Below are 24918 nucleotides of genomic sequence, written 5' to 3'. Positions count from 1 at the left end.
TTGAGGTGAAACAGCAGGAGGGAAGGGAGGAAATGAAAGAGAAGTCAGGGAGCAGCTGAGGGTCATCCCATCAGAATCTTGTTCTCCGGGAGAGTATGGGGAATCTCTTGGGAGACACCCCTCCCCACTGCCCACTCTGACAAAGCCAAGGATCTGGGTGATTATCCACTCATTCCTGTCACTCACTTGTTGAGGGCCGCTTAGCTCGTCTGGCACGGGAAGTGCTGTGGAGAGACAGAGAGGCTTAAAGAGAATGGCAGGTGAGGCTGTGTCTTCAAACACATGCTGACCTAGATCCATTTCTTTCTGACCTGGAGACCAGATTGACCTGGACCAGGCATGGGTGCTGCCAGCTCCTTTCTGAGGAAGGCAAATGGAGAGGGGGGTATGGAGATGGCAGGACAGACAGAACCCTTTCAATAGTCTGCAAGCATCACATGCCGACAGCTGCAGCATCAGACAGGGGGACTAAGAAGTAAGGGACCCAACTTCCCGATCAAACAGAAGAGGCAATTAAGCTAATGAAGGATCACTCTGCTGGTTTGCAAACTGTAATTAACAAGCACTTGTCGTCTTTTTAAAAAGTCTAGCAGGACACAGGCTCAGGAGTCAGCGGCAAACACAGTGCCCTTCTAGGCACTGTCCAATAGCTGCCCAGATGTTGCTTGAAGCCTGACAAGAGCCTGGTGAGGGGCCAAAGCACTTGTTGGTCTGCTCATCTTTTTGAGACATCCTTTGGGAGACGACGTTTGCTGTCTGTGCTTCATCCTTGCTTAAATAGCATTGAACCTGGCAGATACAAGCTTTCTGGGCTCTAACCAACAACTCAGCTCAGCTTTCTCACGGTGGCTGTGGTGGCCCTGCTTGTCCTATGGTAAGTTTTGCAACCATATCTGTGTGTGGACAAACATCAGTGGAACTTGGAGCTGGCTCTGTCTGTGTCCTGGGATACAAGATTACTTAGGTAGCTCTCCTGGGACCACATGAGCTGGGAAGGGAGGTCCAGGGTTGCCTCCTTGTTCACATAAACTGGCTAAAAGCAAGGCCCAGCTAAGCTTTGTGGCTTGGAGGCTTCTTGCTCATGGAAACATTGAAAGTCTAAAGGAAGCACTGAAAGGCCCACCTCTCCAGGGAGTCGGGAGGAACAGCCATTGCAGAGCCAAATACAGAAGATGGAGTCTGAGTTCTAAGTGTGCTCGGGTCCTACGGCCCTCACCTACATGAGATGCTCTTGTCTCCTTGTCAGGGGCACTCTGTGAGACTCTGACTGTCCCAATGATACAGACTAGAACACTGAGGCTGGTTTGATGAGGGAGAGCAGAGCATGTGTGGCAGGAAGAACAGAGGGGCTGTTGACAAAAGTCAGCACAGGAGCGGACCTGAAGCATCTCAGTGAGGTTCCAACTGGTCCTCTTCTTCCTTACTGTGAGTTCTGTAAGTTGGGACCACCGCCAGGTGTGGTGGTTCAGGCTGGTAATTCCAGCCCTGGATGGGAGGCTGAGACAAGAGGAGACGAATAAGAGGCTAGTGTGGAGAACAGAACCAGAGCCTGCATTGCCCCCAGCACAAGCACAAGCACACAGTAGCCGAGAGGCCCTGGCTCCCCTGTAATAACAGACTGCATCCTGTAAGCTGTAAGCTGAAACTCTCCCCTCCCACGAGCTGCTCTTGGGTAATGTTGTGTCACAGCAATAGAGAAGCAAACTAGACCAGTAAGTGTCCGTGTGGTCATGGGCCCAGTGTTCAAATATGGTGTCTTGCTTGATCCCAGATCCTGTCAAGCTGACAGCCAAGATTTACAATCATACCTACTGTAGTTGGTTTTAGTGGCAACCGGCCACAAATTCGAATCTCTTGAGTAGGGGCCTCTACCTGAAGACTTGTCCTGAGTGCTCTGACTGCTGTGGGAAGAGCCCCTGTTGTAGATGGCCTCTTCTGGCAGCAGCCCAGACAAAACTACAAGGCGGAAGGAAGGGGCTGCCTTTCCCAGTGTCTCCAGCTTCCATCATAGACTAGGGAGCAGCGGCTTTCCAGGAATCCAGGTTTTGTTGTTGTTGTTTTTCAGCAGACTGGGACTGCTGAGGCACGCAGCCTCGCAGCCTCGTGGCCTGAGCAACTAACTGGTTGTCGGCCTCCCCAGGGAGAGATAGCCACTGTAGGACTCAATCCTTCCTCCTGGTGGCTGGCACCTTCCAACAGGTGACCTGGATCTAAAGAAGTCCAGTAACAAAAGCACAGCTGCCTTCCTTTACCCTTTGCTGAGAGTGTGCCACACTGTCCCCACCACTCCCGAGATTGTTATCCTTTGCTGACCTCAGAACTCAGACTGAAGGCCAGTGGCTCTTCAGGAACCAGCCAAGCTTTCTTGGAGACTGGGGCTACGGAGGCAACCCAGCTTTGTGAGCTGGACAACTGTCATGTTCTCAGCTCCTCCTGTGTGCGGACCAGACCCAATCCATGTACGCCAAGCTAAGAGATCCCTTTTTATTAATATACATAGAATTTAATGTATATATGATATATAACAATACAAATATATATTATATAAAAATGTCTCTGTCTGTCTCTCTCTCTCTCAGATGCATGCTCAGTTCTTTTCATCTAGGGGACCTTGCCTAAAGTGGTAGGGACATCAAATGTCTGTTTCTACAACTGCAGAATGGGGCTGTCAAGTCCAGGACAGACAGGGATTATTGCAGCCACAGGGCTTCAAGGACTTCAGGTCCACTTTCCTGGGTCTCGTTCTGTAGGAAGACTTCAAGAGCGAGACAACTGCCCAGCTGTGGCACTGGACTTGAGCAGGCCTCGGTTCCCTTATCTCGACGTGCGCCTGCTAGAAGAGAGTTTTAATTTTTTTATAATTTATTCACTTTACCTCCTGATTGTAACCCCCTCCCTCATCTCCTCTTGGTCTCACTCTCCCTCTTTCTCCCTTTCCTCCTCTCCTAATACTCAGAAAGAGGGAGCCTTCCTCTCCTACCATCTGACCCCAGCCTATTAAAGAGACTTTTTAAAAATCACTGCTTGGTTTCAGACATCCCTTGGTGCCTACCTGCTGCAGGGCGGGGCTGGCATGCCTTGCCCTCTACCCTGAATTCCCTAGCCCAGGGCAAGGCTTTCCCTCTCCCAGAGCCCTTCACATTATAATCCAGACATTTTGCCCCCCCCCCGTTCTCATCTTTCTTTCTGTATCTCTCTGCCTTCTCTTCCTCTCTCCCTTCTCTCTCCTTTCTCTCTTCTGCACCTGCTTTTCTTTCTCTCCCCTGCCCCCTGCCCAGCAGTCGAGAACTGCTTCCAATAAACCTGAATTTACATACTAGAACTTTGTCTTGCAATTAGCTCATTCCAATGCTTCAGTCAATCACATTTATTTTTGTGTGTATACATGCATATAAACCCACACAGGAACCTCAGACATGTGAGGTCAGAGGAGTTGGCTCTCTCCTTCTACCATGTGGGTCCTGGGGAAGGTTCTCGGGTTTCAAGCTTAGTAGCCAGTACCTGCCCAGGTACTGATCTTTGACCAGGTAATGGTCTTTGAGGAAAGGGGCCGGGTCTCACTACGGCCCCCAGGCTGTCCTTGAATGTGCAATTCTTCTGCTTTCACCTTCTTTGTGATAGGATCTCAGGCTTGTCTCACTATATCCAGCTGCCGAGGCTCTGCTGTGTTGGTGTGTGATGAGCCCACATGGGGTTAAAACAATGTCTAGATAGATGGGCAGAAGGATTTGCCAACTTCTTAGGGCCCTTACAGAAGGCAGGCACCGGACAGGTTTGGTGTCTGGATGTTCATGTGATAAAAGATAGTGAAATGGCTGTTTTTTTTTTTTTTTTTTTTTTTTTTTTTTTTTTTTTTTTTTACAGTCACAAACAGGACAAATCTCAGATGCCTAAGCAGTCAGGTGCAGCTTGGTCTGGGTGCTAAACTCAGCTGAGCTCAGTGTTTATTTCTCAGTCTCTTTGGGGCTCTGTTTCCTTAGTTCCTCCTGGACAAACTCCTTGGGAGCTCCAGCCTTGCCTTGCCACACCAAGGTCAGCAGAAAAAAGCATCCCCCAGCAGTCACTCTAAAGGAGCCCCAAGACCACATCTCATTTAGCTCTGATTAAGTCTCACATTCACTTCAGAATCAATCGTTATGGCCAGAAGTGTGCAATGAAAGGCAATTCTGAATCAAACACCCTGCCTCAGAGTCTACGGTGCTTGAGGCCGCGTTGCACACAATAAACTAAGACGCTTGGCACAGAAGATGTAAAGTGCTGGGAGCCCACCCAAGTGATGTCACCTGCTGGAGCCTGCTAACAGGTACCCTTCTCTGTACCCGTGACAGCCTCCACCCCTACATCTGCACCCCACCCCTAAGTCCTAAAAGACACCCAGTCCCTAGTCTCCCTCCTGCAGGCAAAAGGAAAGGGGTGGTGCCCGTGTTACCTCATTAATCTCTTTGACATCTTTTGTCACCAATCTGGGGAACAAGCAACTCCTTTGATCACAGCAAAAGGAGAGAACGTTTAAAACGCAGCCCCGGAAGATTCTCCTGGCAGATGCTGCCAAGGCAGTCACTGGCGGGTTTCAGGTGGAAACATGAGTTTGTAGCTGCAGCCTTGTTTGTGTCACTGAGCTCTGTTATGGGGAGTGAGCCCTCACCTCATGGCCCTGCCTCTCAGCTGGCTAAACAGGCCAGGGATGGGTTCCTGCCAGGGGATTTCCACAATGACAGAAGTCACAGCCTTTGCTGCATCAAGGATCACAGCCTGGAAAGGCTGCAGCTAGTGGGGATTAAGCCCTGAGCGAGGAGATCTCCTGTGTGCACCAGACTCCCGCCCTCCCTGACCCTTAATGTGTCCCTCCCTCTCTGAGCCTCAGTGTGCATCCTGTAGCAGGTCTTGGGACAGAAGTGTCCTTAGGAGCCGTGTCACAGTTTACTGATGCCATCCACCTGACCAGTATTTACAGGGATCACCTTTCCGAACAAACGTATAATGTTAGTGAGGGTCACGTCTTCCTGCCACAGACAAAACTACATTAGTTTGCAGCAAGAAAAGCCATGAAAATAAACACACCGGAAAGCAACCTGCTCAACCTTCCTAATGCTGTGACCCTTTAAGACAGTTCATCTGTGACCTTCAACCATAGAATTCTTTTTGTTGCTACTTAATCACTGTAATTTTGCTACTATTATGAATCATAATGTAAAGAGCTAGTTTTCTTGATGGTCTGAGGTGACCCCTGTGAAAGGGTCATTCCACCCCCAATGGGGTTGTGACCCACAGGTTGAGAACCTCTGCTCTAAATCCTTCTGTAGATGAAAAGCAGCAGAAGCTCCCATTCTCTCTGGACATTTAGTGACCAGTCACTAATAGGTGCATTTCTGAACTGGAACAGCCTGGACTTGGGAGCTACGGGCCCTCCTGGTGCTAATATCCAGGCGTGCACCTGGACTGTGGAGAGCGGCACAGCTAACCCTAAGACCTAAGAGCCTAAGAACTCACCTGGCAGCAGGAGGAGTTCCCCAAGGCCCCGTGGGCTCCAGGCCTTCGGCCCTGCTGCCTCTGATTCTGAGGTGTCCTTAGCTACTTAGGAACAGAGGGAGGGGCCAGAGAAGCCAGGCTATCCCCATAGCTTTTGTTCTCCACATGACCTCAGCAGTGTGGCCCCCTTCTACTTCTCTTACATCAGGGTGGGTCCTGGGGCATACACAGGCTCTGCTTCCCCCAAGGGGTGCTGGGCACCATCCAAGAACTGTAGCCTCCAAGTCCTCTAGCCACACCAGGACAAGGTACCTAATCTCCAAGTCCAAGTGCAACAATGTGAGACATTCGTGAAAAATTATTACATGGTGACACTTTGCATAAACACCCCCAAAGTAGTAAGAACATTAAATAGGCGATAGGGTATCAAACCAAGCATGGCTCCCCATAGGACTGAAGAGCTAGGCTAGAGTGCGATACCCCAAAGGAACCACTAGATTATCTCCATGTGAGATGGCTGTCAGTTGGCTTTCCATCACTATGGCAAAACACCTGAGACGATCAATTCAGAATGAAAAAAAAAATTTATTTTGATTCATAATTTAGAGGTTACAGGCGCCTATAGACAGGACAGACTTGGTTCTTTCAGCTTCTTTTGGGGTCCAGTAGGTAAAGTTTGGTGAGCAAATGGTGGAGGAAGCCATTCACAGCATGGCCAGGAAACAGTAAAAAGAAAGCAGCTGGAGTTAATTCCATAGTCCTCTTTGAGGACACCTGCCCTCACCTCTTGGAGCGTCCTCCTAGCAGGCCACCCTGGAGACCAAGCCTTTACTGCACAGACTACTGGGGGACAGTAATGATCTGGTGATAGCATGGCCTGTTAAAAATACATGGATCAGGTGCGGTACAACACAGTGGCAGAATGTTTGCCTAACTGGGAGGATGCTCTGGGCTCCATCACAGCACAAGACAAAAAGTAAAACCAGCAGGATGTGGGAGAGGAATGATGCTGGGGAAGAGGGAGGGAAGGATGGATGGATGGAGGTAGAAAGCAAGGAGGGAGACAGGCAGGAGATGTCCAGGAGGAGAGTCTTGAAGACAGTAAGGTGATGGAATGGAGGGTTTCTGAAGGCCAGATGCTGCATCTGGAAGCATCTTGTAGGACCCGCCACTCCTGCAAGGAATGCTGAGGCTTGCTAGAGGTCTCCAGAAGCTGGGGGAAACTCAGAATCAAGGGACGAACATCTTCCTGACCTCAGAGGAAGCATGGCCTTACCATAACCAAGTGCCAGATTTCAGCCCCCAGAAGCTGCCTCCAATCTCCTAACTTGTGGTCATTTGTTCCAGGGAAAGAATATTCCCTACAAACAGGGGAACTGAGGTGGGATGGATGGAGGCCGGGAAGGATGAAGTGTCCCTGCCCATCCAAAGGACTGGCTTAGGACACAAGGAGAGGTGTTTCCCCAAGGAGGAATAGCCAGATGCTGACTCCAGAGAGAGCTGGGCGGGCCACACTAGTGACACTTGCACATATCTTTATGACAGAGGTACTTCCCTTGCCTTCTCTGTCTGATCTCTGAGCCAGGGGATATTCCAGAAGCCTCTTATCCCATCTGTAGACACATGCAGCCCTGTCACTACATGGGCAGGGACTCGGGAACTCAAGCAAAGCGTTTTGAGAGGCAGCTGCTCTGTAGGATCCAGCTGTGCAAACCTGTGCACAGCTGGATCCTACAGAGGTGAAGGCAATACAGCCAGCAGGTGACCCCAAGGAGAAGGGCACAGGGTCCCTGTGGACCCCAAGCTAGACATAGTAATGCTGTAAATGTGGTCCTGAAGTGCAATGGCTGGTTGATTCTGTCCTCAAGACAAGCTAGAGACCAGTGTGCCATTCTGAGGTTCAACATTCCTTCCCCCGCCACTCACCCCCGCTATGCATGGGAAGAGAATGAGCCCAGAGTGGGAGGCAGGAGATTGTCGATCTGAGTTCAAGTCTTGGCTCTTCTATTCGTTTCCTCTGTGACCTTGAGACTCTTCCTGTTAACAGAGTTACTAGTCTAGGCTGCCCTGGTGGTGGGCTCTGTGGTGGTGTGTCTACCTCAGCCTTGATGCTGTACTCAAATCCCACGGCTTCCCGTCAGAATGACAAATGTCATCTAGCCCCCTTTGCCTTGCTGGGAACTTGCCCGTCTCTGGCCCCTTCTTTACCTACAGACACCATCAAACTCTGGACACCATGCCGGGAGTTCAGTCCTCATGTAGAGGATGTAGTGTCTGCAGAGAGGCTGTGGCAGTGGGACCATCACCAAACTGTAGTTCACTCAAGGCGGGAGTGCAGCGCCCACTCCCGACCCGACTGTTGAGGGAGGCCAACAGGTTGGTGCAGCCAAGAGCTCTTCTGAAACAATGTTACAAATCTGTGGCTTAACACAGCAATTTAGGGGATGGTCACAAATCACCTGCGGCTTGGAGAAGTTGGGGGTGAGCAGTCACCATGTGTAGCTTAGCGGGTGTCACATATGCAGTCAGTGGGGATTTGAAGGAGATATCCCTGGTCTTAGGTATTTGAATACGTGCGGGCTTAGGAGGTGTGGTCTTGCTGCAAGGACTGTGTTGCTGGTGACTGCGTTACCAGCTTTGAGGTTCCAAAAGCCACAGTTATCTCCCTGGTTTGTGCTCTCAAGCATAGGAACTGAGCCTGCCGCTCCGCTCACCATGCCCGCTTCTTGCCACACTTCCTCAGCACTGCTGTTGGACTCTTAGCTCTCTGGAACTGCTGGCCTGGATAGTTCCCTGGGCTGAGGCTTCGTGCTCATTGAACCAGCCCTCTGCCTCATTACCATTCAGCCCTCAGGCACCACTGACAGGGTAGGAGCCTCAGGTTCAAACTCCAGCTCTGACCACCAGAGTACCCAGTACCTTTCCGGTTCTGTAAGAAATACTTCAGATAACCAGTTGACAAAGAGGACAGGAGTTAGACATGATGGCACTTACCTGTAACCCATCACTCAGGAGGAAGGAGGGTGCTCCACTAGGGGTCGGCCTCAGCGACATAGCAAGGTCATGTTTCAACGGGCAAAAAAAAAAAGAACAACAAAAGGAAAGGTTTGTAGTGAGAATTTTCTGTTCTTTTGTTCAATCCCAGGTGTGGGATATGGCATTGCTTCAGATGGAACATAGCAGGGGCATGATTTTGCCAGCTGACAATAGTTTACGTGTGGAATTCTGGGGTATCTTGAGAGGGTGTCTTAATGCTAGCGCCCGAGAAGAGCTTCAGGGGCTGCTGCTGCCCCTGTGGCTGGTGGCTGGTTAGAGATACCCTGACAAAGATCAAATTCACCCCAAGGAACTGGACTCCCCCAATCAGCAGGAAGTAGCCTAGCAATGTTCATGCCCCCTTTCCCCTCTAACCTTCTCTCCTACCTAGTGTTGGGGGATTGGAAGGGATTCCGGTGGTGCAGGGAGGTAGATAAAAGTATCTGATAAAGTAGCCCAAAAGTCCGGCTACAAAGGTTTATTTATTTTGGCTCATAATTTTGGAGGTTTCAGTCCGTGGCTAATTTCCTCTGGCACTTTGATGTACATCATGGCGGCAGCACATCATGGTGGCAAAGCCATTCGCCTCACAGGTGAGATAAGAGAGAACAGGGCTGGAGCGCCAGTATCCTCCTCAATGGCACATCCCAATGACCTCTCTGTCTTCCGCTAGACCCAACCTCTTTTTTTTTTTTAAGTTTTATTTATTTTTATTTTATGTTTGCATAGTTGTGAAATATTCCAATGACAAACAGGGAGCCGTCTACTTGGCTCTTGGCTGTGAGCGGTATCCGGAGCTCTCCAGGCGGGCCTTAGTTGAAGACAGTCCTGATAGCTAGGCAGTTCCAGCTGGCCTCCTGGGGAGTGCCTCCACTTTGTTTGTTCTTGTTTCTGGTTTTTCGAGACAAGGTTTCCCTGTGTAGCCTTTGGCTGCCTTGGGCTGGCTTTGTGGACCAGGCTGGCGTGGAACTCACAGAGATTGTCCTGCCCCTGCCTCTGGGAGAGCTGGGATTATAGTTGTGCGCCACTGTACCCGGCTTGCCTCCACTTTTCGTACAGTGAGATTTTTGGTCCTCGCTGCACAGCTTATGTTCATCCTTAGAAGAAGAGGGGATAAGTGTATTTCTTAAGTGGCCTCTTGTTAGTGAGGAAGAGCCTTCCCCGCCCCTTTCTTTCCATTTCTTAGTGGAATGGACAGAGTCCAAAATGGGCCCTTGGAAGTCGGGTGTCCTCCTGGGAGCCAAACTCCTTTCCTTCAGTGTGGTAGGCAGAAAGACTGGGACCCCAGCGCCCTGGGATTCACCGGGGGCACCTCAAAAACACGGGAGACAGTGACAGAGGCAACACAGCAATCTTTTTTTTTTTTTTTTTTTTTCCTAGCAGACTCTTCTGAAAACTTCGGCAAGTTTTCAAAAAACTTGGCATTTTCCTTGGTCTCTTTCAGCACAGAGCACTGGGTTTTGAGCGCCCTCTGCTGGTCATCTGATGAACGGCCGGATCAAGCCTATGATTCCCAATTCAGGAGAGCCCTGGGAAAGGAACAAAGCTTGAACTTAATCCTAGTTTAGAATGACAGTGCTTTTTACACGTATGAAATTGCCAGAGGACTAGCTTAACCAATATAATATGACAATGCTATGGCAGGTACGTGGACTAGACAGCTCTTATGCATACCAAATAGAAGAGCCATTCTGAGAAGAAATGAAATAGGATTATTAAAATCATTGCAAGTGTGGATTTTTCATAAGCAGACAACATTGGTCAAGCTAAGACTGAAATAAAAGACAGTGTTTAAACAGAGTCCAAAGAGAGCGTTGGAGAGATGGCTCGGCAGTTAAAAGCACTGGCTGCTCTTCCAAAGGACCTGGGTTCAAATCCCAGCACCCACATGGCAGCTCACAACAGTCTGTAATTGCTGTTCCAGGTGGTTTGACACCCTCACACAGACGTGCATGGAGGCAGAACACCAATATAGATAAAACAAAACTATTCTTTAAAAGTCTAGAGAAGTGTTTAGCAAGCCCAGAAATGCCACCTTTAGAGAGCAATGGAAGGATGTGCCAGTGCAGAAAGATGTGTCCAGCCTAAACCTCTGCCAGAAGAAAGTATGCCGCAGTAAGGGCATGGAAATATGGTGTATGCATCAGAACATGTTGAAACTATGAAAACTAGAGTGTGATAATGCTGGACACCACAGAGAAATGTTAGTTACGTCCAACTGTGCTTTGGGAAGCGGATCACGAAACTGTATACTCAAGAACTCTTCTCTGTTCAAGCCTGCCCAGAGGCCCGTGCTAGCTGTGCTTGTAAACTGTGCTTGTGAGGTGACCCCTTTGGGTTCCTTAGGAAGGGACAGGCATGTCCCTTCCACAGATCCTCACAAGAAGCGTGCATGAGAGAGTCCTCTGAAGTTGCCAAGAAAGGAGTATGTGATCTTGGAGAGGTTGTAGCCATCTTGTCGCTGAGAGGAGAGAAGCAGGACAGAGCTGGCTGTGTGTGTGTGTGTGTGTGTGTGTGTGCACGCGCACACGCACGCGTGCATGCTTGCATGTTGTCAGACAGTAGATTCTTTCTTTCCCTGTTGGAGTAACTTGCGGTTTTTCATCTGTAACTGAAAGGATCGATGTGCACCAAACTCAAGCTCTTCAGCTCATTAACTGCATTGAGCCAGTTACTAGAGATGACTTCTGAGCTGCTGGTGCCTATTATCTAGGCTCTGGCCTGAGCATTGACCCTCACTCTCTTGGGCTCCCCACTGGCTCCTTTGCACCCTTGGAGACAAAGGCTTCCTCTGGGAAGGCTTCTCCAGCCACCCGGCTGAGGGACCTCTTCCTGTCGGAGCTTCTGCTTGCTCTGTGAGTAGCTGCCTGTCGGGCCAGCTTTAGGGAAGGCATTGGGCCTGTCTCAGCCCCCGCCGCCTTCAGCTCTCAGGCTCTAAGACATGAAAGTTCCTTGGGTCCCACTGTCCTGAGGAGATGTGTGCATAGGTAGGGACATGACTAGCACATGAGCCTGTGTGGATCTGATAGACTGGTCTCTGTGGGGGAGGGCTGTTTTTCTCTCATTGTGAGGCATGGCCAGCTGGGCCAAGACCTCCTTCAGAAGACACCCTGCTGGATCGGTCAGGTGTTGGCCAGCCCAGATCACTTCCTCCACGAGTGGGTGCTTTTATCTGGAATAAGATTGAAGTCAAGCAGTACAGCTGCTAATGGGACGCGGAGGGCCAAGGACATGCAATCAAAGTCAGAGCAGGCACAGGTTTTGGAGACAGTAAATAGGACTGCGACACGTCCTGTTCAGGAATGAACAGTAGGTGACAAATTCTGTGGCTTGCTTGAGCCAGGCAGATGGCTTAGGATAATGTGGGCCTGACCCAGATGGCTTCAGATAGCACTGGCAGGAGGGGACCACGTGGTGGACACTCCTATCCACGGAGCAGTATTTTCCAGTCTCCAGAGTCCATCACTGCAGATGGGGCTTATCAGTGGAGGCCTGCACCCTGCCTCAGGACAAGGCCTGTTGGGCATAGAGAGGGGTGGCAGGTGTTCCTGTGCTTATCCTTAGAGTGACCTAGTTAAAGTAAGGCATTCGAATTTCCACTTGGAGTTACAGTTACATAGGAAGGGTTTTTTTTTTTTTTTTAATAAATTTGCATAAATAAAACAGACCACTAAAAGGAAAACAGCACATAGCAAGAGACAAAACCCACAGTGGCATTGCAGGCCCAGATGGAAAGGCTGAGTGTGATGGTGGCCTGGTGTAGCCCAGTTCTTGTCCAGGCCATTTCCAGCAGCGACAGGATTGCTGGGCATGCTGGGCCAGCAGGGGGAACTGGCCCCGTGGTCTAGCAGCTCCAAGACAGAGAGTCATAGGGAGTCCGAGGGGAGCATGGCTGAGAGCCCAACTGCAATGGACCTCAGCAGCCACATGCCTGCCTCAACTCTGGACCTTCCAAGTCAAGCTAGGTGACCAACAAGCGCATCTAGAATTTGAAGCCAGGATTCCTCCATCTGCCTTGGCTGTTGGAGCATGTCACCATGCAGACCAGTTCTGGTTCAGACACCATGCAACACACTTGAAACACTGTAAACAGATGAGTGGAATGGCCTTGAAAAGCCCGTGTGGGTGAGAGGTCCAGGGACACTCATCCTTCATGCTCTAGCATGAGACCTGGGAGGAAGGGGAGAACTAAGGGTCAAACAGCCTAAGCTTCACTTCCTACTGTACTGATGAAAGTCATGTGATCCTGGGGAGGTCACTGTAACACCTCAAGGTGTCTGTCCTCAGCTGGCCTGGGCAGGGTGGGGCTGGCTGTGCCAGAGGAGAAGCCTGGCACATAGCACCCATGGGCATAGGGCTCAATGGGGACGCCCATCTCCACCCAAAGGGGACACCACACACACACACGGCCCCTGTGTAGTTTGGAGACACACATTTTAGTGTTGTGCACACTCTTTTTGAATGAGATCCTTGTTTATTTCCTTTACAGTGGCAAGGACACCTCCATCAGAGGGCACGTGAGCCCAGCATCTCTGCTTGAGCTATTCTGGACCAAACCATGCTTGCTCAGCCCTCGGGTGTGGGTGAGCGCTAGTCTGCAGTCCAAATCCTCAGAGATTCCCACCTCACTTGTAATTGTCCTCAGCTGCAGGACCTAGCGTGTACGAGTCTTGGTCCGCTTCCCATTGGGTAGCTGGCTACAATGCGCTGCATAATTCATAAAAGAGGAGAGAGCAGATCCTGGTTCTGGAGGTCCAAGGTCAAGGCGCTGTGTCTGAGGAGGGCCTTCTAAATGGTGGGACTGCAGAGAACCAAGCATATGCAGAGGATCACAAGGCAAGACAGAACACGCGGGCTCCGCTGACGAGGTCCCCAGGGACCTGCAAGGGCCTGTCCTCATGCTCTGGTCTGTTATGAAGTGCTTCCCAGTGGTGCCACCTGCAGATACCATATTTGGATATAATAAGTTTCTATCCCCCTCGTCCTCCCCATCTTCAGACATGCACCCCAGGCTGGCCTGGAACTTAATCTCCAGGCCAAACTGGAATTTACTGCATATCCCAGGCTGACCTGGAACACGCAATCCTCCTGCTCTGGCCTCCTTGAGTGCTGGGATCACAGGTGTGCACCACCTCTTCCAGCTCAGTTCCTGTCCTCTTCATATTTCACAATCAGAGTTCAAGAAGTTTTAACCAGGGTTGAACCTTACAATGAGAGTCTAGTTCTCTGGTTCCTAAATTTCCCCCTAGAATTTCTATTTAGCTCTCTCTATAGGGTGCTGTTTTCTTTGTTATGTTTTATTGAGTACATTTTAGGCTTGAAGAAATAGCTTACAGAATCACGACTTCAAACAGACACCGCCTTTATTTTGCCACTGGATTCTTTAATTTTCCATAAACCCAGCTTTTCCAGAAGCCCAGTATTCCCCACTTGAAGTGTCTTCCTGGAAAAGCTGCTTGAAGGAAGGCACCTCTAAAGACCTTCACAGGACCATCATGGCAGCCGCCACAAGCGGCTACTGTCGAACATGATATTTGGATGCAGTGTAGTGGTCTCCTGTCCGCCTTGGGAAACCTAACTCTTCCTACCCCACATCCCAGCCCTAGTGGTGCCACGGTCTCCTGCTCGGTGCATGCTCATCAGCTGCTCAGGCTTCCACGCCAGACTGTACCATCATCTCAGACCCTTAGTCCAGACCCTCTTCACCCTGAGGTTCAAGGTTATCTTTTCCTGACAGTAGGTTTTAGCAAGAGCTCCCCCATCTCTCAGGTTCCAGGGGCACTGATTCTTAAAGGGGAGCTATTTAGGACTGTTACTTCCCCAAACCCATCCCTTCTCTCGTTCCACTCCTTCCCTCTAGGTGTACAAGGCCCAGGGAAGCTGTTGAAGGCAGAGCTGCCTTAAGGGTGAAAGTCCACCATTGTACTGGCAAGTTCATTTACTAACACCTCCAAAACCACAGTGTCTTGGGCCAGTGTGGTTTTCTGAGAAATATTTTATTTCTCCCTCGCTTCCTCCCTCCCTCTCTCCCTCCCTCCCTCCCTTCCTTTCCTTTTGCTTTTTGAGACAGGATCTCACTTTGTTAGCCTAGGCTGCTCTTAACTTTGTGATTCTCCTGCCTCAGCCCCCTACTTGAACTCCCACACCTGACTCCCCAACATCCTTGTAACTTCAAAGAATCACATCATCTCCACCCTGGGGGAAGGGGGAGGATTGGAGGAGAGGCTTCCCTTGAGGAGCAATAGATGGGCCTGTTTTGCTGAGGGGGAGCTAGGACCTTGGGCTGATGTGTGGAATCATTTGCAACTGATGCTGGGGTGACAGGAGCAAAGGGAGGATCTGGAGCGGCAGGAGGGAGCAGTCTGAGGAAGTGTGTTTTGCAAATTTTCCCCTGGCTGCCTAAAAAAACAGGTCCTCTTTCTTTCTTCCTTTCTCTCTCTCTCTTTCTTTAAGTATTGGGGATTGAACCAAGAGTCTCACATACTAGGCAAGCACTATGCCATCAAGCTACATCCTCGGATCCTTTTATTTGGAGACCAGTCTCACCAGTTGCCTAGGCTGGCCTTGAACTCATTCTGTGTGGTAGGCAAGTCCTTCCCATCCCTGCGTGGTAAGGCCTACAGTACTTGCAAAGTTTTGACAGCTAAACTTGTGGACTTGGTTTTGGAAAACCTGGCACTCAAGGGACACAAGATGGCTCTTCCGGGGGTCCCAGGAGCCCCTCTGCTCAGCGGACACCACAGTAAAAAGGGGGCTTTGAAAGTTTTAAAGCCGCCCAGCAAAGTCCACCCGCGACGGCTCCTCCCGTGAAAGATGGACACCAAGCAGCCGGCCAGCAACAGGTAGCTAGTACGGCGATGGATGCCAGGGCACCTGCCAGGCCGGTTCAGGACAGATACTCTCGCACCGCGAGCTCCTTCAGGGTGAAGCCCCTGTGCGTGGGCCTCCGCAGCTGGCTGTCGTCCAGCCTGCCCTGCAGCGACGCGAAGTCCTTGCCCAGCGCGTAGGCCAGGTGCACCATGGCGTCCAGCAGCGGCGCGTAGTAGCGGTGGCTCTCGCGCGCCCGCAGGAGCTGCAGCGCGCGCTCGCCGACCGCAAAGGCCTCGGCTGGCCGCTCCAGGTCGCGCAGGCACACGAGCGTGGCGCAGAGCGCGGGCACGGCGGCCGTCGGGCAGTGCGCCGTCAGCTTCTCCTGCAGCGGCAGCGCGCGGCCCAGCAGCTCGAGCGCGCGCGCGTACTGGCCGGCGCGCAGGCAGCCGAAGGCCTCGCGCAGCTCGGGCCGCGTGAGGAAGTCGACGAACTCGCGCGAGCGGCGCACGGCGCGCACGGCGTAGAGCAGCCGCAGGTACTCGCGGAGCTCCAGGCGGCGCTCGCAGATGGCTTCGGCCGACAGGTTCCCGGTCAGGCGCTTCCGCGGGAAGGCCACGTCCTCCAGCTCCGGCCCGAAGCGCTTCAGCAGGGCCTTCTGCAGCCTCTCGAAGTCCGAGTAGCGCCGCTCCACCACCGCCTTGTCGCTGTCGAAGCTCCCGGTCTGGACCACCAGGACCTGATACATCTGCAGGCAGAGCGGAGAGGCTAGCCTCGGGATACAGGAATGCACGCCGCGGGCGCGCGCGCACCAGGGGCTGAGACCCACGGCCTCTGCCGAGTGCTCTACCGCTGAGCCACAGCCTCGGCGCGGGCCGTCTGTTTTTGAGCCAAGGACTAGCTGGGTAGTTTACAGATGAACCCCAGTATTCCTGACTTAGCCTCCCAAGTTCTGAGATTGCGGGCCTGCCCTGCCTGGCAGCAGCGTCAGTTTCTCTCTTCTCCACCCACCCCCCTTCCCCCCGCCGTGAACCTGCTCCCACGCCCCCGTGCCATTCTTAAAGTCACATTTTGTACAAAATAATAATGTTACAATTTTACATTTTCCTTATAAACGTTTTTTTTTTACATGTATTCAGGCTGCGTGTGTGTTTAGAGCTGAGGGAGTTGGTTCTCAGCTTCCTCCACCACGTGGGCTCTGGGTGTCGAACTCAGGTGGACAGGCTGGCCAGTAAGGGCTTTTACAGGCTGAGCCATCTGCCTGGCCCTCTGCCACTGTCACGAATACGTGCTAACACGCCTTGAGTTTCATCATTCCCCGCACCGTGTGCCTGTGGCCCTGCTGTACACTAGCTTAGCTAGCAGCATGAAGGGAGTGCGTGGCAAATCTTGGTCCTAGAATAGCAGGGCTTAGCAGCATCTTGGAAAAAAGCACAGGCTTTTTATCATCGAAAATGGGGCTGTCTGTCCTAAATGGGGAAGCGTGGATTGGAGTCGGGAGTGGCTGTACGGAACACCTGGGCATTTGTTCCCGGCATAACACATTTAGGCACGTTAGTCTTAGATTGGTGATTTAACCCATCCTTAACTTGAGAAATAGTTCCCATTTTTTTGTTTCTTTGTTTGCTTTTCGAGGATTAAATAAGTGAGTGAACTCACTGATACGCGGGAGAGCTACGCCCAGCATGCAGTATTAGCTACTGTAACTATACTACCAGTGAGGGCCCAGGGAGGAGGAGTGTTGAGGTACTCTGGTCCCAGTGAGATAAAAATGGTTGGTGTCATCATTTGTTTTTTGAGATAGAGTTTCTCTGTGTAGCCTTTGCTGTCCTGGACTCACTTTGTAGACCAGGCTGGCCTCGAACCCAAAAAGATTCGCCTGCTTCTGCCTCCCAGAGTGCTGGGACTGCAGGCTTGTGCCACCGTGCCCGGCTTGCAGGAATGGTTGGTGAGACTCTTCTCTCTTCCTAGAACAGGCTGATGTCATGGCGTGGGTGGAAAACTGAGATCTCCCCAGACCTTCCCAGGACATGCAGGAGGTGACTCACAGGGGCCCCGTCACATCTAACCTCTGCTTACCACAAACTTGGAGACACCCCTCTCCTCGATGCGGGCTGAGGCGATCTCAAAGAGCAGCCTGACGTGCTTCCAGTGGCTCTTCTCCTTCTGCCAGTGTTCCTGTAGCTCCCTCGTGGTCATGCTGGAGTTGGAGGTGGGGCCGTCTTGGGCTTCTGGAGGGACAGTGCCTTTAAGGAATCTGCAATAGGCAGTGCCCTCTAGGAGAGGGCTGGGGAGATGACTGGGTCTTTGTGGGATGATGGGAGGGATACCAGAGTTCCAGAAGAGCATAACTATCTCTTCCTCCCACCCCCACCACTGGGGACTAGCCAGGCCCCTGTAAATATACCTACCATGCTGACCTCAGTCCAGAGCTCTGGACTGCTTCTTGTTAATGAAGTGCAGTGTGGGAGCATTTTATCACCCACTTCTAGCTGACCATTTTGTAATCATGCTTCTGGCAAACAAGGACTCGAACATGTCTGCTTCTGCACTCCCTACAACTCTGACTCCAGGTGGCCATGGAGCCCCTCAGTGGTGGAGGAAACCCCGAGGAGGTCATGTTTCAGCCCCTGCATACTGACACTTTTGTCTCAGGGTACACTTGGGAGTCTCTGCTTTGAATTCAGTCCTCCCGTTTCCTTGCCTGGAAACCAGCGTTGCTTTTTGTTTGTTTGTTTGTTTTCTTTTAAGATAGGATTTCTCTGGGTAGGTCTGACTAGAACTCTGTAGACCAGGCTGGCCTTGAACTCACAGAGATCCACCTGCCTCTACCTCCCAAGTGCTGGGATTAAAAGCATGTGCCACTACGGCCCAGCTTCCCACAGTGTTTCTGACACCTCGCTTGAGCCCCACACCTTTCTTCGAATCTGCTTAGTTTTCCTACAGTACAATTGCTTAAAGAACTGTGCATTTATTGCAAGAGGCACAGGCCTGTACCACCTGATGCATGTGTCACTCCTCTCCCCACCTCTTGATGCTAGAGTAAGTGCCTTCCATTTTGTCCCAGTGGCCTTTTCATGTTCTAATTGTTTTTTTACCAGTGTCTGTCTACTGAGCTTGAAGGCTAGGGGATGTGGTCAGATTTACTTTCCATGCACAGCACACCACAGGCTTTAGCAGATGGGTGTAAGGAGAGGTTATGCCAGGAGATGGCACCATAGCAGACATTGTCAGTGCTAGGCCAGGGCCCATTGACAGGCACTGTTCTGAAACAAGCTATTGGCTTCCTAAGGAGAGTGAGCGCCTGTAACTCAGGACCCCGGGCCTTTCTAGGACCACAGCAACATGCTCAGGTGTCTCCCTCAGATCTACAGAAAGGGATGTTGGACAGTCTCTGGTTTCTTTGTCCCCGGGATGCACAACTCTGGTATGCTCTTTACAGCTTCCCATGGACCCCCATCCAGACTGAGTCCCAGTCACCTCCCCAGTCATGTGACCACCCATCACCTATACAGGACGCTGTTCTTTTCCCCACCCTGCCTCCAAGGATCATCTCCCGTGTAAAAAGCCTGCACCAAATCTTTGTCTTGGCACAGCTAAGGGTGACCCCAGTGAAGACAGCTACCTGGCCTTTGAACTGTGCAGCCATTAAAGTACCTCAGATGTCTTTGCTCTAACCTCTAACCCCCTCACTGAACTTCAAGTTCTCAAGTTTACCTAAGTGTTCTTCTAGTTGTGGACATGGACGGTCTGGGCCTGAGGGCAGTGCTTCTTTCCTGGTCCTTATTATGCGTTGGTTTAGGGGTCCTGTACAGCCAGGGCTCCCGGGATGCTCCGAACTTGCCATGCTCCAAGGCTGCTGGAAGCGCAAGAGAGAAGAGTGAGAGCCAACTTCTGCTGGGGTTCCTGCAGATCCCAGGGTTCTTGGGGATTCTAGTTGTAATCCACGCTGGTGGGCATGAAATAGACAAAATTCTTAAAGAAACACAGGCAAACATAGCCAAACAAATAGAGGCACAAGTAGAGATAAAATTAGTGGCATATAGAAAGGAAATGAACAAAAAAATAGAGACCATCATAGAGAGACAGGAATCTACATTCAAACAGATGAAGGAAATGGTACAAGGCATGAAAACAGAATTAGAATCAATAAAGAAAACACAAACTGAGAAAACTCTTGGGCTGGAGAACTTGGAGAAAAGATCAGGAACCACAAAGGTAAGCATCACCAATAGAATACAAGAGATGGAAGAGAGAATCTCTGGAGCTGAAGATACACTCGCAGAAATTGATACTTCCCTCAAAGAAAAAGTAAAATCAGAAAAGTCCCAAACACAAAATATCCAAGAAATCAAGGACGCCATGAAAAGACGAAATCTAAGAATAATAGGAATTGATGAAAAAGAAGACTCCAGGCTCCAAGATCCAGAAAATATTTTCAAGAAAATCATAGAAGAAAATTTTCCCAACTTAAAGAAAGAGATGTCCATAAATATACAAGAGGCCTACAGAACACCAAATAGACTAGACCAGAAAAGAAACACATCATGTCACATCATAGTCAAAACACTAAATCTACAGAACAAAGAAAAGATATTAAAAGCAGCAAGGGGAAAAGGCCAAGTAACATGAAGGTAGACCTATCAGAATCACACCGGACTTCTCATCAGAAACTGTGAAAGCCAGAAGGGCCTGGGCAAGTGTCATGGAGACTCTAAGAGATCACAAATGTCAACCCAGACTACTATACCCTGCAAAGCTTTCAATCAACATAGATGGAGAAAACAAAATATTCTATGACAAAACTAAATTTATGCAATATCTATACAGCAAACCAGTCCTACAGAAGATACTAGAAGGAAAACTCCAATCCAATGAAAACAACTTCACCCAAGAAAACATGGCATACAGATAATATCCCAACAAAAATGAAAAGAAAACAAGCAAGGAATGACACAATGATCCCTTTGCTGGGTCCTCTACTGTCCACCCAGCCAGCCCAAACCTAGCCTTCCCCTGTGCTGGACAGACAGATCCTGAGGTAGGGCTCTGATCCCTGTAATGTTTACTCATTTGCTCTGGATTTCAGACAAAGTACTATCACGTGGCAGCAATAACATTGGAGATTACCTGGGAGAAAGATACTGCCTAGTCCAGATAAATGCTCCACAACTCAGTTTCATGTTACAGGGCAACCCCTACCACCATCCCCTCTGTCTTTAATCAAATATTTAATATGCCCAGTTCACACTTCCTCTCCCTTTTAAACATTTTTAAGAAATATTTATTTTTTTATATGAGTGTTCTGTTTTCATGCACACCAGAAGAAGGAATCAGATTCTATTACATATGGTTGTAATAGTGGTTGCTGGGAATTGAACTCATGAACACTAGCCAGTGTTCTTAACTGCTGAGCCATCTCTCCAGCCCTACACTGCCCTTTTAAGAGAACACCCACAAAACTTTGACATTCCTGACACGTAACAGATAAGGAAACAGGCCTAACCCAAGGTTTGCTGTTGGGGAGGGAACAAGGCAGAACTATTTCTAAGACATGCTGGCGGTGGGTACGCCTCTGCGTGTCCCCAATCCGACCACCCTCCTCTGCAGGACTGTGGTAAGGACTGTGGTAACCGAGACAGAGAGCCTGACAGCAAGGCCTGGGGTGGAGGCGCTGTGGCACAAGCCCAGGTTGGCTGACTATAGAATCTGCTCTGACCAGAAGTGGACAGGAGGCAGACAGCAGGCCAGCAGGCTTCTGAGGTCCGCTCTGTGCACAGAAGGAAATGGATGAATTGGTAGCTGTCAGGTCACCCAGCTTTTCTACGCCTCAGAGTCTTATAAAATGGGTACACTATCAGAACCCACCTTCGCAGGCTGGTGTGAGAATTAAGCTAGGCCAGCCCCAAAGAGCTCAGACTCAGGGTCCCTCACACATCAGGGAATACACAGTCCTTTCTGTTACAAGGATCTGACATGTATTAGATGTTTGAGAGTAATGAGATAAATAATGTTTGAGTAATGAGATAAATATGCTTGAGTGATGAGATAAATATGCTTGAGTGATGAGATAAATAACTCATTACTTTTTATGGATAGTTACAAGTTAGAAGAAAAAAAAAAGACACTCTCTCAGAGGGACAAAGGGCTGGGCACCCTTCTAGGTCCATGTGTTAGATTTTTATTTTTAGTCACTGACAGAATACCTGGCATAAACAGCTGGAGACAGAAAGGGTTGATCAAGCTCAGTTTCAGGTCTCAGCTGATTACGGTGGGAAGGGCATGGGTAGAGCACAACAGCTCACCTCCAGGTGGCCGGGAAGTGGAGGAGGGAGGAAGGAGAGAGGAAGGGAAAGGGGAGAGAGTATGCCTGAACTAATAGAGGCTTTTCCCATGTTCCGCTTTTTTTTAATGTGTGTGTATGTGTGCACATGCTCATGTGTGCCCCACAGTGCATGAAGCGTATGGAGGTCATGTGAGAGCCTGCAGGAGTGCTTGTTCTTCTGCCACACAGGTCATGGGGCTCAGGTCATCAGGCTCAGTGGCAAATGCCTTTACCTGCTGTGGTGGTTTAAAATAGGTTTGGTTCCCCATAGATTCCTGAGTTTGAATGCTTGACCATAGGAGTGGCACCATGAGGAGATGTGGCCTTATTGGAGGAGGTGTAGCCTTGTTAGAGGAAGTGGGTCACTTAGGAGGTGGGGCTTTGAGGTCTTAAATGCTCAAACTACACCCAGTACGAAATACATCCAGTCTCCTCCTGGCTGCCTTTGGATCAAGATGTAGAACTCTCTGCACCTCCAGCACCATGCCTGCTTGCACACTGCCATACCATAATGATAATGGACTGAACCTCTGAAGCTATAAGCCAGCCCCAGTTCGATGTTTTCGTTTATAAGAGTTGCCTTGGTCATGGTGTCTCTTCACAGCAATGGACACCTGCAAAACCTGCAAAACCATCTCACTGAAGCACACTTTCCTCTTTCCCTCCTAGCCTTTGGGATGCTGCTTCTCACAGTCAGAGTGGATCTTCCCCCTTCCTTAGTCATCTATGGAAGCCCCCACAGACACACTCAGAGGTAGACTTCTCTTGGCTCCCAGGGCACTCTAAAGCCAGTTAAGTTGTCAAGATTAACTACCATTGTACAGGAACTCAAAGAGCGTGCAATGATGTCATTGCCTCCTTTCATTGCCTCCTTTTAGTTGCTCTGGCCTAGGGGAGGCTGGTGGGAGTTGAACCTATGCCTGGGGTGTGGTGGAGAAGGGAGTATTTGTTCATTATAGAGCAGGTAGAAGGAACCCTAAGCTGTTTTCTGAGTGGGATCTAAGCAGTGGTCCAATAAGGACCATCAGGGACCCTCCGGTAAACCTCACATTTACAAGCGGGCCAACTGAGGCACAGAGCAGGGGCCTGGCTGGCCCAGTGTTGTCCATGCTTGAGTTCTCAGCAGCCTGTGTGCCTGCTAACCTCTCTCAGCCCTGTGGAGGAGTCAGGAGACATGGCCTCCATCCTGACTGACTGTGGATCCGGGGAAAGTTGTTGATTATCTTCTGTTTTCCATTTCCCTCTTTTCTTCTGGGGAGAGTGGCTACAAGCCTTATCCCAGCCTTAAGTGGTGATGGGATGCATCCCTCGTGTTCTGCCAAGTTAGTGGTTCTCAGCCTTCCTTACGTTTCAATCCTTTAATACAGTTGTTCATGTTGTGGTGACCCCCAACCATGAAATTATTTTGCTGCTCCTTTATAACTGTAATTTTGCTACTGTTATGAATCATGATATAAATATCTGATATATAGAATATCTGATATGCAACTTGAAAGGGGATCATGACCCACAGGTTAAGAACCATTGTGTTAAGTGCTAAAGCAAGATAAGAGGTGGTCGTGTGCTGTGTGTGTGTGTGTGAGAGAGAGAGACAGACAGACAGACAGACAGACAGAGACAGAGACACAGACAGAGACAGAGAGACAGAGCGCCACACTATTTATCCCAAGCTGCCTGGAACTCAGAATCTTCCTGCCTCTGCCTCCCAAGTCTGGGATTGCAGGTGTGTGCCACAGTGTGCCTGTTTGATCTAATGGAGACTTAGTATTTTCTGTGGGCATTCTGTACCTTCCTCTATTATTCTCTGTGAAGGGAGTGATGGTATGAGGAACTGGCCTTAGTGGTCTAGGCCTTTCCAGATCTGTTTTCTTGATCTGGGTATCTGGCACCATGCCAGAAGAAAGGGACTCCTTCCATGGGGCCTTGGTAGACCCCCCAAAATGTGCCTGTGCCTGTGCTGTGTGTGCTCCAGTAAAGACCTAAAACTGGGACTTAGAATAAAAGTCAAAGCCACAGGCAAAACTGTTTCTGGGTGTCTTCTCTTACAGGGCAGGCATTTAAAGACAAGTAGAAAAAAAGGGATATGTTGACAGCTGCCTAACCACATTCAAGCCTCGGTTTCCCTGTGCGGAAAATGGGAAATTAATCCTGTTGCTAAGCTCCTTGGGGACAGAAGGTTCTGAAGGTTCTTACCTCTCCACTCTCCCAGTGGCAAAGATTTTAGCCATCCCAACAGAGCACTGCGGTGTTGGTCCTGAGGATTAGAGGACCTGTACTTGGCCCAGAGGACAGAGCAGTGACCCATCCTCCCACCCGATCCCAGCTCCCGTGCATGACTACTGTTTTCTTCATCTTCCGGATGCCTCGCCTCTTATTCTCCACCTGAAGGGCTTCTGCCCTCTGCAGTCCCCCTCCTGAGTACACAGGGCCACTCGTGGAGCCTAGGCCACCTTTCTCAGGGGTTGCAGAGGGGATGAGTGTCTAGTAAAATGCAGTAAAAGCTAATTCCCCTCCCAGGAAGACAGAAGTACTGAGAGCCACCCATTCAAAAAAGGAGGAGGAAGAAAATGCCCAGAGTGGCAGCCTTGGCTGTGGAGTTTGCTTTAGTTGAAGCCCCTTTGTTTCTTGGGCAGCTTTCCTAGGTATTCACTGGGGGGCAGGGGTCAGCTAGGCTCTACCTGCCCTGCTAGGGAAGGGTGAGGACTGTGGGACTACTGGTGCTTTTTCATGAAGCTTGCCACAGGAAGTTTTCTCAGATATTGGTATGCATCAAGAGCCCCACTGGGACTGGGGAGAGGAAGCGCTGGGGGCTGTAACAAAAGCAGGCTGCCTACCTCACAACACCCAGACAGAGCTGGGTGGGCTCTGGACTTTGTACTCTATTGCGGGGTCCTCAGTTCCACTCTTTGAGAAGCACAAGCCTAGATTGGTTCCCAGGAACAGGAACGGTGCCTGGCATTTCAAAAGGAACCAGGATTAGAGGTCAGGGGTGGGCATTCCCAGTTTGCCCCCGTTTCTAAGGAAAGCCTTACAGGTAGAGGCTTTTACCAGCCTTGATCCCTCCTTCCCTGTCCCCAGCAAGTTCCCAGAGGATCTCTCAAGGAGGTCAGTGAGTCTCAGTTGGCAGAAGCTGGCAGAGCTTGGGGTCAAACACCGACTGACCTGGGATCTTCAGGCTTTGTGGGTCCAGGGGGTCCAGGAGAGTTACATGCCCCACTCTGGTCTCCTTTGCAAGGTCCAACAAGACGGCCGAGCGTCTGCTGCTCGTCTGGGTTCTGTGT

General features: G+C 50.3%; 1 protein-coding gene across 5 annotated transcripts; it reads right to left on the bottom strand.

The window, feature by feature from the left end:
• Positions 1 to 15229: 15229 nt before the first annotated feature.
• Positions 15230 to 24915, bottom strand: Snx20 (sorting nexin 20). Of its 5 annotated transcripts, none has more exons than XM_021656940.2 (5): positions 24800 to 24909; positions 24472 to 24589; positions 19030 to 19171; positions 17392 to 17543; positions 15230 to 16060 (listed from the first exon to the last, which is right to left on the bottom strand). In XM_021656940.2, the coding sequence occupies exons 3-5, from the start codon at positions 19157 to 19159 to the stop codon at positions 15392 to 15394; spliced, it is 951 nt and encodes a 316-aa protein (XP_021512615.1). In that variant the 5' UTR covers positions 19160 to 19171; positions 24472 to 24589; positions 24800 to 24909; the 3' UTR covers positions 15230 to 15391. The 5 variants fall into 5 exon arrangements, with proteins under 5 accessions (XP_021512615.1, XP_060248253.1, XP_060248252.1 ...); XM_060392270.1 differs by having other exon boundaries at positions 17392 to 17599; positions 19030 to 19168; XM_060392269.1 differs by having other exon boundaries at positions 19030 to 19168.
• Positions 24916 to 24918: the final 3 nt, after the last annotated feature.

This window comes from Meriones unguiculatus, chromosome 10 (genome assembly GCF_030254825.1).
Source record: "Meriones unguiculatus strain TT.TT164.6M chromosome 10, Bangor_MerUng_6.1, whole genome shotgun sequence".
NCBI lineage: Eukaryota > Metazoa > Chordata > Mammalia > Rodentia > Muridae > Meriones > Meriones unguiculatus.
The sequence above is the reverse complement of the archived record's forward strand: the minus strand, read 5'-3'. Positions and strand labels throughout refer to the sequence as shown.